The sequence below is a fragment of the Neoarius graeffei genome, chromosome 23, assembly GCF_027579695.1.
Source record: "Neoarius graeffei isolate fNeoGra1 chromosome 23, fNeoGra1.pri, whole genome shotgun sequence".
NCBI classification, from domain to species: Eukaryota; Metazoa; Chordata; class Actinopteri; order Siluriformes; family Ariidae; genus Neoarius; species Neoarius graeffei.
The window spans coordinates 12,973,706-12,995,252 of record NC_083591.1 but is presented as its reverse complement, the minus strand read 5'-3'; the positions used below and the strand labels follow the sequence as shown (position 1 = coordinate 12,995,252).

The 21,547-nt window shown below is 40.8% G+C and overlaps 1 protein-coding gene across 2 annotated transcripts in view; it reads right to left on the bottom strand.

Moving 5' to 3' along the window:
* bace1 (beta-secretase 1) overlaps positions 1-18,374 on the bottom strand; it is a 57,707-nt gene extending 39,333 nt beyond the window's left edge. Inside the window, exons 1-2 of one of the 2 annotated variants that reach the window (XM_060905786.1) lie at positions 18,267-18,374; positions 17,712-18,052 (exon numbers count right to left, since the gene is read on the bottom strand). In XM_060905786.1, coding sequence (XP_060761769.1) covers positions 17,712-17,984 — 273 coding nt within the window. In that variant the 5' untranslated portion in view covers positions 17,985-18,052; positions 18,267-18,374. Of the gene's footprint in view, positions 1-17,711 lie in introns of both variants that reach the window. The other variant, XM_060905784.1, reaches the window with a different exon arrangement.
* Positions 18,375-21,547: the final 3,173 nt, after the last annotated feature.

Genomic DNA, 21,547 nt, shown 5'->3' with positions numbered 1-21,547 from the left:
TACAAAAACGCTCACAACTTTCTCATAAACGGTCAAACATGCCTGAAACTTTTCTTACAAGCTCTCAATATTACAACCCCGATTCCAAAAAAGTTGGGACAAAGTACAAATTGTAAATAAAAATGGAATGCAATGATGTGGAAGTTTCAAAATTCCATATTTTATTCAGAATAGAACATAGATGATATATCAAATGTTTAAACTGAGAAAATGTATCATTTAAAGAGAAAAATTAGGTGATTTTAAATTTCATGACAACAACACATCTCAAAAAAGTTGGGACAAGGCCATATTTACCACTGTGAGACATCCCCTTTTCTCTTTACAACAGTCTGTAAACATCTGGGGACTGAGGAGACAAGTTGCTCAAGTTTAGGGATAGGAATGTTAACCCGTTCTTGTCTAATGTAGGATTCTAGTTGTTCAACTGTCTTAGGTCTTTTTTGTCGTATCTTCCGTTTTATGATGCGCCAAATATTTTCTATGGGTGAAAGATCTGGACTGCAGGCTGGCCAGTTCAGTACCCGGACCCTTCTTCTACGCAGCCATGATGCTGTAATTGATGCAGTATGTGGTTTGGCATTGTCATGTTGGAAAATGCAAGGTCTTCCCTGAAAGAGACGTCGTCTGGATGGGAGCATATGTTGCTCTAGAACCTGGATATACCTTTCAGCATTGATGGTGTCTTTCCAGATGTGTAAGCTGCCCATGCCACACGCACTAATGCAACCCCATACCATCAGCGATGCAGGCTTCTGAACTGAGCACTGATAACAACTTGGGTCGTCCTTCTCCTCTTTAGTCCGAATGACACGGCGTCCCTGATTTCCATAAAGAACTTCAAATTTTGATTCGTCTGACCACAGAACAGTTTTCCACTTTGCCACAGTCCATTTTAAATGAGCCTTGGCCCAGAGAAGACATCTGCGCTTCTGGATCATGTTTAGATACGGCTTCTTCTTTGAACTATAGAGTTTTAGCTGGCAACGGCGGATGGCACGGTGAATTGTGTTCACAGATAAAGTTCTCAGGAAATATTCCTGAGCCCATTTTGTGATTTCCAATACAGAAGCATGCCTGTATGTGACGCAGTGCCGTCTAAGGGCCCGAAGATCACGGGCACCCAGTATGGTTTTCCGGCCTTGACCCTCACGCACAGAGATTCTTCCAGATTCTCTGAATCTTTTGATGATGATATGCACTGTAGATGATGATATGTTCAAACTCTTTGCAATTTTACACTGTCGAACTCTTTTCTGATATTGCTCCACTATTTGTCGGTGCAGAATTAGGGGGATTGGTGATCCTCTTCCCATCTTTACTTCTGAGAGCCGCTGCCACTCCAAGATGCTCTTTTTATACCCAGTCATGTTAATGACCTATTACCAATTGACCTAATGAGTTGCAGTTTGGTCCTCCAGCTGTTCCTTTTTTGTACCTTTAACTTTTCCAGCCTCTTATTGCCCCTGTCCCAAATTTTTTGAGATGTGTTGCTGTCATGAAATTTCAAATGAGCCAATATTTGGCATGAAATTTCAAAATGTCTCACTTTCGACATTTGATATGTTGTCTATGTTCTATTGTGAATACAATATCAGTTTTTGAGATTTGTAAATTATTGCATTCCGTTTTTATTTACAATTTGTACTTTGTCCCAACTTTTTTGGAATCGGGGTTGTACAAGCTACCAACTCATACATGTATTTACTTTACATTTTCTATTCCTGTAAGCTTTTACATTTTATACTTATGTACATTGTGTAGATAGTAACATTTTAAGTATAAATTGTAAACCTAGGTCTATTCATGTGTTTATGGTTGGTTTACATGATATTTCACCTGTTTTCTTTATGTAACACTAGAAAATCAGCAAAAAGTTTATATAAATAAAATGTATTATGAACCAAATGGCAAAAAAAACAAAAACAATTATGTACCGTATAAGTACTGAATAGGTTTAGTCCTTATTCAGTGCTTTTTGGCAGTTGTCTCTTGTACTCATGAAACAGAGCATCTCTTGTCAAGCTTCCATGGATCACCTTCCATGAGGAGAATGGGACAAGATCCCTTTGACAGTCACAGAACATGAAAACACCAACATCGCCTACCAGGAGATTCCATTGTTGTAATCTGAAGCCCAGAAGCTCTCCCTTATTCTTGGGTAGTTCCAAATCCCTGACAAGGTCATTCAGTTCACGTTGTGTTGTCAGGTGTGGTTCAGAGGAGGAGGATGGGAGAAAATCTGGATCATGTGACGTTGATGGTTCAGGACTAGAAGTTTCACACACTTGTTCTTCATCTGACTCAAGTGAGAATGATTATGGTGCATTAAGAACAGGCATGCTTTACTGGGGTACTGGGCGTCTGGGAGTATAACTGATGGAATATTTGAATACTCTACAGTCCACTTTTTTGTTTGACAAACCTTTCCCAACTGGGGCGAATTTTTGATATGACCAGTTGGTTCTCTCCAAGCCATTGGCCCTGTAGAAGGCATGGATTTCCTTTTCCTGTTCAACCACTGGCAAAGGATTTTTGCACAGGTGTTACAGCATGTGTGTGGAGCCCAACTCTTGTCCTGATCTCCAATTTTGTAACCAAAATATAAAAGGTGGTAGACTTTCTTGATTACAGCAGTTATACTGTACTTTTGCGATGCAAAAAGTCACTCCACCACAAACATAGCAGAAGTTATCTGTATTGTTCATATAATTATGAGGCATCCCTGCACACTTTATCTAAACAGGTAAATCAAAGCACTGTATGATTTTTTTTTTTTAGCTGATAGGGCAATTTGTTCAGCAGAGTGGTGCAAGTTGATTTATAATTGCATCATCGGTGACTTCTAGGAATAAAATTATATAATGTATGGAGCAATACCGGCTTTGGATTGCATCATTCATTGTTTTGCCAAAAACGTAAGTAGAGTGGGGTAATACACCCCCGTGGGGTAATACACCCCCGGCCTGTTTTACCCAAAATAACCACCAGATGGCGCAAAGTTACATTTCTATTGTTGCTATGGACTGGCTTGACAACGGGGATATACAAATATCCACTGTGGATCGCATATCAGCAACGCAGCGGAGAGAAATCAAATTTCATGGTAAGTGATATAATTTTCAGATATCAGTAAAACTGTATTTAGATAGCTGCTATTTCATCAGATATTACAGCTGTGTATGTGGTATGAGTAGACAAGTCAGTACATTAAAAAAAATACATTAGGTATAAAAAGTTGAATCACATTTTGAAAGTAAGACCCTTTTTTGTAAAAGTGTAGTCTGTGGGGTAAAATGCCCCCTTAATGGCGGGGTAAATGGCCCCCAGGGGGCATCGTTTCCTTTTATCATAATTACTGTATTTCATACATTTCTGAATAGCAGATACATTAGTTTTTAATAACATCTCGCTTACCTGGTTGAGTAAAGCAAGTAATTTGAACTTAATATTAAAAATAATTGAAATAAAAAAAAATTGAAATTAAAATGCGAAATATAATAAAATAATGCATCTATTCATTAATTCAGGGATATTTTCTTGTTTCTTTCACATTATAGGCTTAAGTAAACACTTTTGCTATCCAAACAGCTTTTTTTGAGTGAGGGGGCCTATTGCCCCACCTCAGGGGGCCTTTTACCCCACTGGGGGGGGTAAAAGGCCCCCTTGGCACAATGTTTGTTTTTGTTAAAAAAAAATTAAGTATTAACTTTAGGCAAACTTTAGGTGGCATTATTGTTCATGTCACTGTTGTCAAAAACTATGATTAAAACTAAACACATGGTTCATTTCAACTTGGAGAAAAACTGAATTTTCCTTAAGGGGGGCTTTTTCCCCCACTCTACTATCGAAACCAATTTACTCATAGAGCCAATCTTGAAAACTAGAGCCAATAAAAAATACCTTGGTTTTTCCATTTCCCTTTGAGTGTATGTTGTGCGCATTCTGACTGCCGCTTCTCCCCGGAGCTTTTTATTTTCTCTCCTTTTTTTTTTTGTGCTTGTGTAGTTTTATGCTTGTTTCTGCTTGAGTGTTTTCGTCCGTCGGTTGTGATGTAGCTCTGGACCCAGTTTTGGGCATCAGTTCCCTCCAGGCCTTGGTTCGCCGTGGGTGATGCCTGTGCTCCTAGCTATGGACTGCAGTGAGCTCGTTGCTCATTTTAACATCATGGTTGTCCAGCACTCTGTGCAGCAATGCTTTAGTGCTTGGCGTGAGGTTCCGAGCGATGTTGCTCGGTGGCATCGCGGTGGCTGTGCAGGCAGTTTGGGACATACCAGCGCTCTGCATGGCGGTACGTCTGTGTTCGCTTTGTGGATCCATGGCATGGTGTTCCGAGTGATGTTGCTTGTCGGCATCACAGCAGCTGTGCTGGCGGCATGGGACTTGTTTTCGTGCGCCTTTTGGTGGGACTGTGGCTGCTCCACCATTGGAATGGCATCCTGACCTCTATTTGGTGGACTTTTTTTTTTTCTTCCCTATAATTGTAAAGCGACCTTGGGTTTTTAAATTTCAGTTTCGTTCTCAGCGACCCAGAATTAGTAAAGTTTGACTATATTTCGGAAGCATTTTGTCTGTAGACCAGTGTAATCAACAAATAAACTAAAAGTACAGTATTTACACAACATCATGTAGGCCTACAGAATTCCATGCATGACATTCATATATTGATAAAAATCCCCAAGTCAAAAAAATAAATAAGTTAGTTAAATAAATTAACTAGTTCTAAAATACCACAAGGATGATCCACAAGGTTTCTGCTGGATATGTTGTCAATATATTTGTACTGACCAAAGTGACACAGCTAAGGTCATATACCACATAAAACATTTCCAACTCCCCGGCAACAAAACCATCATAAACAATAGTATTTGGTCACAACCACCTGACAGACCAATCGAAACTAACTCTGTCCCTGATCCAAGTTCAGCAGAGAAATGGTACTGGGAATGAACGAGTGTCTGAATCTGTTGGTTTTCACAGAAGGGAATCTGAAGCGTGAACCAGAAGGTAATAACTGGAACTTGGAGTGAAGAGGGTGAGCGCTGACTGATAAGATAGAGTCTGCCTTTTTCAAGACATGTCTACTATACTGGTATGTGAAGCTGCTTTGCTGGACACCTCTGATTTTACCACTGACCTTCACAATTTTGGAACGTGCAGCTTTGGCCCTGACACTCAGATTTCTATACCAGCAGATCATACAAAATGTTAAGATAGATTCAATGTAGGATTTATAAAATAACATCAGGATGGTTTTATCTACATTGAACTTTGCCATTTTACGGAGACAGAAGAGACGTTGACTTTTCTTGCAGATCCTTTCTGTGATTAGATTAAAATTCAGCCAATCAGACTGCCCAAATACTTGTATGACTCAACCATTTCCACTGCCTGCCCCTTGAAATGCATATCACAGGTAAATTCAGGAGCAAGATCAATGTAATTCTCCTATTTTATATTAAACTTTGGTCAAATATCTGTAACATTCTGCATTCTCTGCAATTTTTTTACCTTGCGCAATACCAGAAAAACTCAGTTGAAAATCAAGCCATTTGAGGTGAATTGGTCCGCCTCTGAAAAAACCTGGCATTTGGATTTCCCGGCAAACACTGATTTTCGTGACGTCATCTGCAGGACGCCTCCCTCTGAATCCTACGTCAGCGCTGGTTTGTTTATGAGAAAACGACCTGGTGGTTTTCTGCAAATTTCTTCAACGTTATCGCGTAATTATTAAAATGGTTAACAGATGTATCATAGGAGGGTGTAGCAACACTAATCACGATGGGATTAGTACTCATCGTTTCCCAAAAGACCGGACAATGAGAGAGAGAAATGGGAGCGCTTGGTCTACACAGGCTGTGCACTGAAACCGTGCAAAGCTCGCGCAGCAGATAACGTCACGAATCTGGCTCCAGACTCCCTTGGGATTTTTCCAGACACGTTATTTTATTTTTTTTTCTGCTGTAGACAGATGGCCTTGTGCAAAATTAGGCCAAATTAAAAAAAAAAAAAAAAAAGTGTGTTTCCGGTAACCCGACCGATCGAGAATTTCTGCGTCGAAATTGCCGACCGTAAAGTTTTTATTACAAATTTCCCTCGATATTTTAGTGTAAGCGGCGTTAGTTTGTCATAATTTTTTGTTTCAATGCATTCAAGTTGTGAAAGAAACGACAAAAAGTAAAATGTTTCACCACTTCTATCCGCCCTCTTGCATAAACATGGAAGCGCACTTGTATACTGAAGGAGGAAGGGAAAACTGAGCCGAGGCGCCATTTTGAATCCTCATTCAAGGCTGTAATGCAAATTGCTTCCTGTTCAATATACAAGTGCACTTCCATGGCAGGGAAAAACACTACATTTTACCGCCTATGTAGTCCCCTATTTATACAAATAGGTAAGGCAAGTTTATTTATATAGCACATTTCATACACAATGGCAGTTCAATGTGCTTTACAGAAGTAAAAACAAAACAGTAAACAATAGAGAATAAAATTACATAAAATAATTTTATTTTTATTCTAATATATAATATTATAAGAATTAAACAATTAATTAAAAGAATTAAAATAATTAAAAGAAAATAAGAATTAAACAATAGTAGAAATAAAATAATAAAATGAAGTAGTAGTTCAAATAGGAGTCATTCAGGATTCAGCCATGTTTGTGCTCGGTGGTTTTGCTCGACCCAAGTTCTACAGTAGGCTAGGCTAGGCCGTCTGCTTTTAATGGAAGTAGCCTAGGACGTTATTTTCACGTTATTTCTTGATAAGGTGTTTTCACGTTATTACATGAAAATATCATGAAATATCGCTTCCGTAGATCATAATTCGAACTCTCGCGATATTTTTTTTTATTTGTTTAAAGATTTAAAACACTTTTATTTTATTATGATGTGTGGTATAAAGGATTCTGTGCCAAAATACTATTTTGTAAGATGTTTGTGTTAATTTTTTCGAACAAAATAAAAAAAAAAAAATTAAGAAAAAAAAAAAAACAAAAAAACTTTTTCCTACCTACCGACCTTATTTTAGTATTTCATGTTACTGGAAACACACTTTTTTTTTTTTTTTGGCCTTACCCTTCTGGATAAGTGTGTAAAGGGACATACTTTCATATTAAAAAAAAAAAATTTGTCCAGAATATGCACTTTAATAGTAGTGGTCTGAATAGAGGGAGGGTTGCGCCTGAAATCAATGATCATGTCCTTAGCTTTTGTAACATTCAGCTGTAGGTAAGCACCGTCACACCAGCCTATGAAGTCATCTAAAACAAGACCATGATCATTTTCATTGCCATGTAGGAGACTAACAATAGCTGAGTCGTCTGCAAATTTTAAAATGTAACTATTGGCCCTTTTCCACTACCCTTTTTCAGCTCGCTTCAGCCCGACACGGCTCGCGTTTCGACTACCAAAAACCAGCACGACTCCGCTCGCTTCAGCCCTGCTTAGCACCCAAAACTCGCACGGTTTTGGAGTGGGGCTGAAGCGAGCCAAAGCGAGCTGAGTGAGGCTAGGGGCGTGAGCAGACACTCCCCTGTGCACTGATTGGTGAGGAGGAGTGTCCTCACATGCCCACACGCCCCGCGAGCGCGCTGGGATCTGTAAACACCGCAAACCCGGAAGAAGAAGAATTACGAATTACGAGAATTTCTGAAGCCTTATGCGCCTCGCCTCATCTATACGCTCTTGCCAGTATCTGTCCACGTTGTCGGTGACAACAAGCCACAGCACCAAGACCAGCAACACTAACGACTCCATGTCCTCCATGTTTATTGTTTACTATCCGGGTCATGAGACTACCGCTTAAAAGATCACTGATGTCACTGTTTGCGCTGCTTAACGACATCACCTGACGTCCACCCACTTTCGCTAACTCCACCCAATGTGTCCACCCACTTCCAGCCAGCACGGTTCAGCGCGGTTGTAGTCGAAATGCAACTCCAACAGCCCCGCTCAGCTCGACTCAGCACCGCACGGCTCAGCCCGACTCAGCCGCGTTTGTAGTGGAAAAGCGGCATATGTTACAAATCTGACGTGACTGAAAACAGCATCACGTCTCGTTATAATGACTGTCTATTTTAATCCAAGAAATAAAAAAGCCATATAATAAACTCCTTATCAACCTCGCTTGTTTAGTCTTTACGGGAAAACGTCAGACCGAGGTCCATAGGCTCGGTTCGTACTGTCAAGACCTTGGTCTGATATTTTCCCGTAAAGACTGAGCAAGCGAGGTTACCAAGTAGTTATTAATGCCTGTTGGCTGCTCATCTCTATTTCTGACCCTTTTCTTTGTCTTCTCTGGTCATATGTCCTTTACACAGGCTTCCTGCCCTTTTTGCCAGTTAAATCTATGCCAACAGTCTGCATCCTGCCATCATGACACCCCAACAACACACACGGTCTTTTCCTTTCTGTACAGCTCCATATCTCTGCTCATGAAATTCGACCCTACAACCTCAAAACTCCTTCCTGTTTATGTTCACAGGTTTTCAGCATGTCCCCTAGCAGTTTCTAAAGAACACCATCGAGGACTGCATTAGAACGCTGTGCCAGTTTCAGCTTGAAGAGGGTTATTTATATGTGCTTGGTACAGAATCAAGGGTTCAGACTGTGCTGGTGTGGTCTTCAACTAATGGCTTGTCAGTCATCTTTGGTGGCACGCTATGCCTGATACCACAGCTGCAGCAGCAGAAAAGGGAAAGTATTCTGGTTCTTTCTGAAACAGCATACAATTGCACATGTTGCTACAGCGAAACCTTGTTCTGATATGCTGGTGTGCTTTATCCAGACCATTTTTATATTTAATTTTTCATGATTAGGAAAGACAACTGGTTGCGATTTCTTAATATGAGGGTGAAAATGTAATAACTATCAACAGCTTGAGAATGGTCATGTCGATGGTGTGATAATAATGATGGGGCAAGCTCCGTCACCTCACAGCAAGCAAGTTCCAGGTTCAAACCTGCCGGTCAACCACGGGCTTTCTGTGTGGAGTTTGCATGTTCTCCTCATGCCTGCGTGAGTTTCCTCCACATGCTCTGGTTTCCTCCCACGGTCCAAAGACATGCAGATAAAGCAGGGCTAGAATTTTGGCGCGAATCCACGAATCGATTCGCGTAAATTGTTCCCCAGGCGAATCTCAATGGATTCACGCAAAATATTCAAGAAATATCGTAATTTTATCGTAAAATATCAAAGTAATCACTTCAACACAAAAATTCCACAAACGGTTTCGATAAACAAACGTTCTGTGCATGCGCAAAGTGTGTTTCACTCGCTTGGTGTCGCTTGCATCTAGTCCGCCGAGTACTCGCCAGGTGGCTTTTGTTGTCAAGAATAACAAGATGGCGTACTCCAGCTCAAGTGATAGTCAGCCAAACACCTCGAAATCCGTTGAAAAAATAAAAAGAATATCGCGGCATGGTTTACAGGCGCGGGGCGATGACCTACTAGACAATTATGACTTCGACTTTGAAGACGATTTCGCGGTCAAGGCGAGGTGTCAGACATGCAGCCTGCACTATGACATAATCAAAGCACGGTGGGCATTCTGTTTCACGGTCGATGATCGTCACGCATATAATGATATATAGCCTATACAGGAGTCTGACTGACACACACACACACACACACACACACACACACACACACTAGTACAGTCATTCGGAATCAGAAAGACAAGACCAATGAAATGAATAAATATATGATAAATACACAAAAATACAGGTTACTGACATGAGAAATTCGATAATTTTTTTTACGTTAATAAAATTACACTCAAATTAAAATGAACACCATCAGAATTTGAAATAAATAAATTATCAAGGCATCCAATTACAGAGAAATTTGAATTTACTTTTTCAGATATAGAGGCAAGGTCGTGAATGATGAGTTATGGGAAAAATTTTATTGGATTCTCAGGATTCTCGCAAAACGGTTTTGTGAGAATCCAAACAAATTCCTGCAAATTTTCACGAAATTCTAGCCCTGCAAAGTCAACTGGCGACTCTAAATTGACAGGTGTGAATGTGAATGGCTGTCTGTCTCTCTGCGTTAGCCCCGTGATATATCGGTGACCTGACCAGCTCCAGCTGACGCGCAATGGATAAGCGGTATAGAAAATGAATGAATAAACGGCTTCAAGTCTGTAATGCTCTACTGGATCACGCCATGTTTCCTCTGAATACCAAACATGGTAAAGCTGTACTAACCTTTTCAATCAAAACAAACCCACTGTCCTTGTGTGTAATTTGTACTTTGAACCAACAATGTGTGCTTAGTCGATCTACTTTTAGTTTCTCCTTTTGAGGGGGAAAAAAGGATGATGGATTAAATAATCCACCTGATACACGTTCATTCCACTGCTTTCTCCTCAAATACACTTTCTCAATCAAGCTTTAGTTTTAGGCTACATCCACACGACAACGGCAACGAGATTTAAAAAATAAATATATATATATATATATATATATATATATATATATATATATATATCGCGTCCACATGGGCAACGGATCAGTAAAATATCAGGTACATATGGCAACGCAACGCTTGCTGAAAACGATGCAATACACATGCCACACCTCTAGGTGCGCTGTAAGACGGTCCCATCGGAGACACCACAACAATAGAAGTAAGGACGCATGCGCATAAACTATTATGTGCGAGACTTCATATTAGCCACAAAGTCAGAAAAATCTGTTCGTAAAATTACACTATAATGACCAAATACAATGAAAAGTATTTTTCCAGTCTCACCTGTGAAAGGTAATCCCATGTGATCTCATTTGGACGGCAAACCTGTTGGTACAGTTAAACGCAGCACATGAATGAGGCATCTTTATTCTCCGCTTTGACCCATCCAATATGGCGGCGAGGATGACGTATGATTCTACGCGGAAGGCGGCGTCTTTAATGGTCCGGAATAAATTGAATGCTACACGTTAATGGATTAATTTGTTCTTCTACGCCCTTTTTGAGGAATGTATTGTAGGACTTAAACCAACATCTGAAGAGGTGAGAACGCTCCTTTTTTTCCCCTATTTTTGCTGGCGGGATTGACTCTCTCTCACTCTCTCTCACTTTGCACCATTACACAATAAATATTCACAGTGAAAATATTTTGTAAGCGCGTTTCATGAACCAAGTTATAGGATTTGTTGACAACTCACATCGAGTTCGTTACACTTCTACCCGGCGTGAAGCACATGTGGTTGTGACGTCATCGTAAACAAATCTGTTCTACTTATCCAGACGACTTCGCAACGGCGCCGTTGCCAGATCTTTCCACTCTGGAACCCGTTCTCAAAAGATTTCGTTTTGGGGCACCCAAAACGCCGGTGCCGTGTGGACGCCAGGCCGAAACGATAAACAATTTTATCAGATTCACCTGAATTCGTTGCCGTGTGGACAGGGCCTTAGTATGCTCTTTGGCACATGCCCGTGTAGTATAACAGTTTGCAGGATGAATGACTGCATGCAAATTTATAACAGGATTAGGTAATTGACATAACCACAGCCTGTGTAATTATTTATACTATATAACATACAACAGAAGTATGCAGTTGACTCTAGCGTATGACTTTATCCATACTATTCAGTATTATAATAGCATTTTAAGGTTCTGATTGTAGTCTATTTTTTACTGATGTACTCAAATAGCTTATAGTATGACAATTTAGATGTGAAGCAGTGTCACATCACAGGTCCAGAATCCCCGGTTCAGTCCTGAGCTCAGGTTAACGTCTGTGTGGTGTTTATGTTCACGTACATGTTCTCCCTGTGTCTCTGTGGGTTTCCTCATGATTTTCCAATTTCCTCAAGCCTCCCAAAAACCATTCCAGTTGGTGCACTGGCTAAATTGCCCGATATAGACATTGGTGCATGGTGTCCAGCGACACCCATTCAAGATGCATTCCTGTCTCACACAGCATTACAGGGATAGAGTCCGGATCCAACCCTTCTAGTGGGTTTATTGACGGCATGCAATATTATCATATCGCTTATCCTACATGTATTATGCCACTCTCCCCAATGGAGGATGAGTGTGCAATATTGTTATAATATTGCACATTGTCAAGACAACACGACATCACACATCAGAGCTGATGCAAAGATCCAGTGACAAAACTTTTCAGCTGCACATGCACAAAATCATTTCTTTGTCAGCCGGAAAAGAGAGAAGATCCAAATGCTAGGTTTAAGCACTAAATAAATAAACTAAAAACTGAAACTAAAGGCGCGCTGAACACCCGAAAGGCTACCAGAACTTCATTAGATATTCTTCACGCATATTTACAATAGAAAAAACATACCAACAGACATTAAAAACTGGAAAAGAGACACATTGGAGATGTAAAACTTCTGCGCTAGCTTGCAACTGTGACAGTTTGTAAACAAACATGGCCGCAAGGTTTGCTTCATTCAAAGCAGAAGATTTAAAGAGAAAGATGCGCTGAACACCCGAAAGGCTACCAAAACTTCACTGGATATTCTTCATGCATATTTACAAGAGAAAAACATACCAACGGACATAAAAAAAAAAAAAACTGGAAAAGAGAGCAATAGTGGAAATATTGTCAAAGTTCTACTTGGAGGTGAGAAAAAGTGACGGAGACTTTTACAAGAGGACTTCACTCAGCAAAGCCCTTTTGGTTTGAACAACTGCAATGTAACAATTAACGACGACCAAAAGTAACTGTGAACTTGAACTGTCAACCTGTATATAGCTTGCATGGATTGTTGGGTTGTTGTTCAGGCTTTTTGGACTTGTACCATTTTTATTGTTAGAACTTTGACTTTGTAAATGTACACTGGATTGACAGAACACATTCGATCAGAATCAGCATTCAATATTGGTAAGTTACCCCCTTGTTCTTAACTTTTTGTAAAATCTATAATTGTTCCATCGAATATGTATATAATAATAATAATAACAATAATAATAATAATAATAATAATAATAATGGCTTTTTTCATGGTATATCAGATATGTTCCATTCAGCTACTTATCTTCGACTCGTTCAATATCATGCTAGCTGAATGGAATATATCTGATATACCACTGAAAGCCAGGCAATATTATTTAAATATGTCACTCAGATCTGCAGTGTTTTTCAGATGAAAAATGTGAGTTTTTCAACACGAGAAGATAAACTTCATATCTTCAAGCCACTGTGTGATTTTCTTTTTATTACACAGGCACATTCACAAATAAAAATTACCCAAATTTATCAAAAAAATTAATCTATTTCTTCACGAGTGACCGAGATTAACGTCACGGTTTTGGTTCTCCATGTCCCAGCTGTAGCTTGTATGAAAAATACAAGTGGTGTACTTCCCAGTAAAACACTTGTTTCCATATCTTATATGGAATTATGTGGTAAACAAAAAAAAAAAAAAAAAAAAAGGGTTTTCTTTAACATTTCATATTTTAGAATAGATTGTTCAAAGTGTTTACCTTGATGCTTTGCACACTAACATTATCTTAACCAGCTTCACTAGGAATGCTTTTCAATTAACAGGTGTTAATTGAAAACACCTGTTAAAACAGGCGTGCCTGTTAATTAGTGGACTAGTTTCTTGCACCTTTAATGCATTTGAGATCAAATAGGGCTATTTACTGTACTCGGTCGGTCGGGTTCAATGCCCGAACTGATAATTGCATCATCAGTTTCTCATTGGCTAATCAGACACAAGGTATGCCACCATTCTTGCCGTAGCGGTTGGGGGTTAGGCACCTTCCTCAAGGGCACTTAAAGGGTACATTCTGGACCAATTTTGGGTTTTTTTTATATGAAAGTATGTCCCTTTACACACTCGTCCAGAAGGATAATTTTGCACAAGGCCATCCGTCTACAGAAGAAAAAAATAAAATAACAAAACGCGCCTGGAAAAATCCCAAGGGAGTCTGGAGCCAGATTCATGACGTTATCTGCGGAAGCGCCAGCAAGCTGCGTGAGCTTTGCACGGTTTCAGTGCACAGCCTGTGTAGACCAAGCGCTCCCATTTCTCTCTCATTGTCCGGTCTTTTGGGAGACGAGGAGTACTAATCCAGGCGGCACAGTGGTGTAGTGGTTAGCGCTGTCGCCTCACGGCAAGGAGGTCTGGGTTCGAGCCCTGGGGCCGGCGAGGGCCTTTCTGTGCGGAGTTTGCACGTTGTCTGCGTGGATTTCCTCCAGGTGTTCTGGTTTCCCCCATAGTCCAAAGACATGCAGGTTAGGTTAACTGGTGACTCTAAATTGACCGTAGGTGTGAATGTAGGTGTGAATGGTCGTCTGTGTCTATGTGTCAGTCCTGTGATGACCTGGCGACTTGTCCAGCGTGTACCCCGCCTTTCGCCCGTAGTCAGCTGGGATAGGCTCCAGCTTGCCTGCGACCCTGTGGAACAGGATAAAGCAGCTAGAGATGATGAGATGAGTACTAATCCCATCAAGATTGGTGTTGCTACACCCTCCTACAATACATCTGTTAACCATTTTAATAATTACATGATAACGTTGAATAAATTTGCAGAAAACCACCAGGTCGTTTTCTCATAAACAAACCAGCGCTGACGTAGGATTCAGAGGGAGGCGTCCCGCAGATGACGTCACGAAAATCAATGTTTGCCGGGAAATCCAAATGCCAAGTTTTTTCACAGGCGGACCAATTCGCCTCAAATGGCTTGATTTCAACTGAATTTTTCTGGTATTGCGCAAGGTAAAAAAATTGCAGAGTATGCAACAGATATTTGACCAAAGTTTAATATAAAATAGGAGAACTGCATTGATCTTGCTCCTGAATTTACCCGTGATATGCACAGTCTAGGGAATTGAACCAGCAACCAGGTCCCAAAGCTGCTTCTCTAACCATTGGGCCATGGCTTCCTCCATAAAGAGAAATTACATCCATCATTACTTGAAGAAATCACGTCTTTTAATTAATAAAAACAAAGAAAAAACACTGAATTTGAAGGGGTGTCCAAACTTTTGACTGGTCAGTGTTCGAAATACCCGTCTGCAGTCTGCATTTTGCAGAATGATTTTCAAGATTGCAGAAGAAAAATTAAGCAACCTGCAATTTTGCAGAATGAACAAATCAGGCTCGGGATTCAATGGTTCTCAATTTAGCAAACTAGCGGCACTGTAAATAAACTGAAACCTGCGCCGCACGAACCTGACGGCGTTTTCCAGGTCAAAATTGAGCCATATTTACGTAATACCGACGAAAGGCGACAACAACCAAATAAGGGCAGTTGCCATTTTCCGATGTAAGATTTCGTCACTTTTAATACCCACCGGGAGGACCTGACAACTACCTCGGCAGTTTCCGCCATGCATCTCCCAGAATTCAATGCGGCACAACAAACATGGCTCCCAAGAAGAGGATTGTTTCTTCGGGGCAAGAGTCTGACAAAAGCGCCAAGAAAACAAGGACGATTTTGTCGTATCTTGGCAAAACCAGCAGCCAGCGTGACTCCAACAACAACAGTGACAGATCGCGTGTCTGCGAGGGGGACAAAAATTAATGTTGTTTCTTGAAGAACAGTCGTGTTCTATTTTTTATTGTGGTGATACCCTTTATTAGTATGTTGTGTGGAAGGATAATGTGTGGGTGTGATAACTAGTATATTTATGAATTAGTTGTAGTAGCCCGTAGTGTCAGGGCGAGGGGGATGAAAGACCTGTGGCGGTATCATGGAATGATAACTTTGCTGCAGAGAAGAGTCTGTGAAGACTGAAATTAAAGATAGAGTGAGAGAATAAAGAATTACAGTAATGCTATGAGTTGTAAAGCTAGATATGATGCAAATATAGGCATTATTAGGTTGAGAAGGGTGTAGTATGGAGGCTTGTGTATTTGTAGAAAATATTTCCAAATTGCAGAACAAAATTGACATTCTGCAATACTGCAGAACACTGGAAAAAAGTAGTTCGACCACTGCTGGTACTGTGTATTCGAGTGTAGTATAAGATTTGGGTGAGTCTGACATACTACAGTATAAAGTTTCAGTGGTAAACAAGGTACTGTGCGTATATATACACACACACACACACACACACACACACACACACACGACCTAAAACATCATCAGATTTTCACACAAAGTCCTAAAAGTAGATAAAGAGAACCCAGTTAAACAAATGAGACAAAAATATTAGACTTGGTCATTTATTTATTGAGGAAAATGATCCAATATTACATATCTGTGAGTGGCAAAAGTATGTGAACCTTTGCTTTCAGTATCTGGTGTGACCCCCTTGTGCAGCAATAACTGCAGCTAAACGTTTGTGGTAACTGTTGATCAGTCCTGCACACCGGCTTGGAGGAATTTTAGCCCATTACTCCGTACAGAACAGCTTCAACTCTGGGATGTTGGTGGGTTTCCTCACATGAACTGCTCGCTTCAGGTCCTTCCACAACATTTCGATTGGATTAAGGTCAGGACTTTGACTTGGCCATTCCAAAACATTAACTTTATTCGTCTTTAACCATTCTTTGGTAGAACGACTTGTGTGCTTAGGGTCGTTGTCTTGCTGCATGACCCACCTTCTCTTGAGATTCAGTTCATGGACAGATGTCCTGACATTTTCCTTTAGAATTCGCTGGTATAATTCAGAATTCATTGTTCCATCAATGATGGCAAGCCGTCCTGGCCCAGATGCAGCAAAACTGGCCCAAACCATGATACTACTACCACCATGTTTCACAGATGGGATAAGGTTCTTATGCTGGAATGCAGTGCTTTCCTTTCTCCAAACATAACGCTTCTCATTTAAACCAAAAAGTTCTATTTCGGTCTCATCCGTCCACAAAACATTTTTCCAATAGCCTTCTGCCTTGTCCACGTGATCTTTTGCAAACTGCAGATGAGCAGCAATGTTCTTTTTGGAGAGCAGTGGCTTTCTCCTTGCAACCCTGCCATGCACACCATTGTTGTTCAGTGTTCTCCTGATGGTGGACTCATGAACATTAACATTAGCCAATGTGAGAGAGGCCTTCAGTTGCTTAGAAGTTACCCTGGGGTCCTTTGTGACCTCGCCAACTATTACACGCCTTGCTCTCGGAGTGATCTTTGTTGGTCGACCACTCCTGAGGAGGGTAACAATGGTCTTGAATTTCCTCCATTTGTACACAATCTGTCTGACTGTGGATTGGTGGAGTCCAAACTCTTTAGAGATTACTTTAGAGTAACCTTTTCCAGCCTGATGAGCATCAACAACGCTTTTTCTGAGGTCCTCAGAAATCTCCTTTGTTCGTGCCATGATTACACTTCCACAAACATGTGTTGTGAAGATCAGACTTCGATGTTCTTTAAATAAAACAGGGTGCCCACTCACACCTGATTGTCATCCCACTGATTGAAAACACCTGACTCTAATTTCACCTTCAAATTAACTGCTAATCCGAGAGGCTCACGTACTTTTGCCACTCACAGATATGTAATATCGGATCATTTTCCTCAAATAAATAAATGACCAAGTATGACATTTTTGTCTCATTTGTTTAACTGGGTTCTCTTGATCTACTTTTAGGACTTGTGTGAAAATCTGATGATGTTTTAGGTCATATTTATGCAGAAATAGAGAAAATTCTAAAGGGTTCACAAACTTTCAAGCACCACTGTATATATATATATATATATATATATATATATAAAATATTAAAAAAAAAAGGCTATTATGGGATGTTTGGGGCGTGACCAGAGGGCGGTTTGGTCAATTCTCACCTTCTGAGGCGGCGTTCCAACCGCCATTTCCACGTAGTAGCCCTGTCCGGACTTGCCGCGGAGGTTATCCACCATGTCAACAAAATTAAATCCGCCGGTGGCTCTCGGTTTCCGGATGTGCGGACCGTGTGCTGCGGGAGCGCGCGCGGGGCCTTTGCGCACGGGCACGCGCAGCAGCACAGCGTTCGCGCGCGCTGCTCCAGGCTCTGCAGCTCCAAACACGGCGGAAATGCTCCAGCACAGGAAGAGACCAGTGTTCCAAGACCTGTTCATTTTGTTTGTTTTAGTTTGTCTTTAATTACTGGTCTAACTATAGCGTGTTCATCTGGTTTTGGTATTATCTGAGAAAAAAATAACTTGTCAATATTAGTGGATTAAAATGTAAACATCAGGCTATGAGATTGATTGATTTATCCATCCCTCTCTCTCTCTCTCTCCCTCTCTCTCTTTATTGTATTTCCTATAACAGGTTACAGTGTCCGATGCTTCGTCTTCTTGCAGACGAATTTCCCAAATTAATTCCGTCCCCGTTTTACTAAAACGCATTTTAAATACCTGAAAAGACGCCCATTTTGCCCTTGGCTTTCTGCTGTCTTCTGCTTCACTGTCTAACCACCGTAATCCGCATCTCTCCGTCCCTTACACATCTCCGCCTCCTCCATCTTTACCCGCATCCGGATGCACGAGATGCGTCTCGAGGCGAACTGATGCGAGCGAGACCCGTGCGCGAGTGGCATTATGGGGAATGTAGTTTCAATCTCAGAAAGGACCAAAAAAAAGGGGGGATCTCCAGTGTTGTGGCGTGTATTAAACAAAGCCATCATATGCAAGCATGTTTCCTGAAGAGAAAAAATCACATGGTATATCATAATAATGATTATGATGTAGTGGTTAGCACTGTCGCCTCACAGCAAGAAGGTCCGGGTTCGAGCCCCGTGGCTGGTGAGGGCCTTCCGTGTCCGCGTGGGTTTCCTCTGGGTGCTCCGGTTTCCCCCACAGTCCAAAGACATGCAGGTTAGGTTAACTGGTGACTCTAAATTGACCGTAGGTGTGAATGGTTGTCTGTGTCTATGTGTCAGCCCTGTGATGACCTGGCGACTTGTCCAGGGTGTACCCCGCCTTTCGCCCGTAGTCAGCTGGGATAGGCTCCAGCTTGCCTGTGACCCTGTAGGACAGGATAAAGCAGCTAGAGATAATGAGATGAGATGAGATGTCATATGACTTATTTCATAATAAGGAGAACATTTTCTCAAAATCGTGACTTAATGTCTCATGAGATTGTAGGTCCTTATTATAAGAACTGAAGTCATGAGATAGTAGGTTATAATTGAGATACCAAGCCATTATTAGGAGAACTTAAGTCATAAGTATGACATAGAAAGTCATTATTAGGAGAACTTAAGTCATAAGTGTGAGATAAAAAGTTATAATTATGAGATACCAAATCATCATTAAGAGAACTTAAGTCATTAGTATGCGATAGTAGTTTATAATTCTGAGATATCAAGTCATTATTAGGAGAACTTAAGTCATAAGTATGAGATAGTAGGTTATAATTCTGAGATGCCAAGTCATTATTAGGAGAACTGAAATCATAAGTATGAGATAGTAGGTTATAATTATGAGATACCAAGTCATCATTAGGAGAACTGAAGTCATAAGCATAAGATAGTAGTTTATAATTCTGAGATATCAAGTCATTATTAGGAGAACTTAAGTCATAAGTGTGAGATAAAAAGTTATAATTATGAGATACCAAATCATCATTAGGAGAATTTAAGTCATTAGTATGCGATAGTAGTTTATAATTCTGAGATATCAAGTCATTTTTAGGAGAACTTAAGTCATAAGTATGAGATAGTAGGTTGTAATTCTGAGATACCAAGCCATTATTAGGAGAATTTAAGTCATAAGTGTGAGATGAAAAAGTTATAATTATGAGGTACCAAGTCATTAGGAGAACTGAAATCATATAATTCTGAGATATCAAGTCATTATTAGGAGAACTGAAATCATAAGTATGAGATACTAGGTTATAATTATGAGATACCAAGTCATTATCTGCAATAACCTGGCGACTTGTCCAGGGTGTATCCTGCCTCTCACCCATAGTCAGCTGGGATAGGCTCCAGCTTGTAGAATAAGCAGCTACAGATAATGGATGGAAGTCATAAGTATGAGATAGAAAGTTATAACTCTGAGATGCCAAGTCATTATTAGGAGAACTGAAGTCATAAGTATGAGATAGTAGGTTATAATTATGAGATACCAAGTCATCATTCAGAGAACTGAAGTCATGAGATACCGTAGTAAGTTATAATCACCAAGTCATTATTAGTAGAACAGGGCAGCATGGTGGTGTAGTGGTTAGCACTGTCGCCTCACAGCAAGAAGGTTCTGGGTTCGAGCCCAGTGGCTGACGGGAGCCTTTCTGTATGGAGTTTGCATGTTTTCCCTGTGTCTGCGTGGGTTTCCTCCGGGTGCTCCAGTTTCCCCCACAGTCCAATGTTAGGCTAATTGGTGGCTTTAAATTGACTGTAGGTGTGAATGGTTATTTGTCTCTATGTTTCAGCCCTGCGATGACCTGGCGACTTGTCCAGGGTGTACACCGCCTCTGACCCAACTTGCCCGCGACCCTGCATAGGATAAGCAGTTACGGATGGATATTAGGAGAACTTAAGTCATAAGTAAAAGAGCAAAAAAAAAGTTAAAGGTCTTCCCAAGCAGTCTCCCAACCCAGTACTAACCAGGCCCTCAAGGCACAATTGGTGGCACCAATCTCTGCTTCTATAGTCCTTGGCCTCTCACCTATACAGCTAGGATTGCAGTAGGGCCTAGTCCTCTGGTAAGCGCAAGGGTGTGACTCCCCACTCGCATCCGCATTGCAGCGTGCCTTGCCAGACGGCAGTAGGTACCATTTTTACGATGGTCTGGCAAGGTACGCTGCAATGGCACCCGATCGAGAGGGAGACGCGCTAACCACTAGGCCAGCTCACAGTATGAGATAGTGAGTTATAATTATGAGATACCAAGTTATTAGGAGAACTTAAAAAGAAACCTTTATTCATCACATGCACACTTCAAGCACAGTGAAATTCATCCTCTGCATTTAACCCATCTGAAGCAGTGAACACACGCACACAGAGCAGTGGGCAGTCACACCAGAGTGCCCGGGGAGCAGTCAGGGGTCAGGTAACTTGCTCAAGGGCACCTCAGCCCAAGGCCACCCCACAGCAACCTAACTGCATGTCTTTGGAGTGTGGGGGAAACCAGAGCAGCTGGAGAAAACCCATGTAGACAACATGCAAACTCCACACAGAAAGGCCCTCGCCAGCCGCTGGGTTTGAACCCGGAACCTTCTTGCTGTGAGGCGACCGTGCTAACCACTACACCACCGTGCCACCCAAGTCATACTTAAGTCATAAGTATGAGAAAATGATTTCATTATCATGAGATATTAAGTCGTTATTATGATAATTATCATAATTAAAGATTGAAAATCTCATAATTATGAGATAGAAAGACATAATTATGAGAAAATTCTCATTATTATGAGAACTTAAGTAATAATTATGAGAAACCTTCTCATGATTATGTTGGCAGAAACATGCTTCCATACCCAATGGATTATTATGACGAGACGGATTTTAAGTGAGACAAGAATCTAACAAGAATAACAGCAACATTAATGTAAACTATTTTCATTTTAAAAAAAAACCATGAGCTGACTGGTACTGGACAGTTGAATATTGTGAAAAAAAAAGACCAAGTGATGTTTTTACAATCTTCAGCTGTCCAGATTCTGGTTCTTGGCAGACAGGAGTGATGTGGTCTTC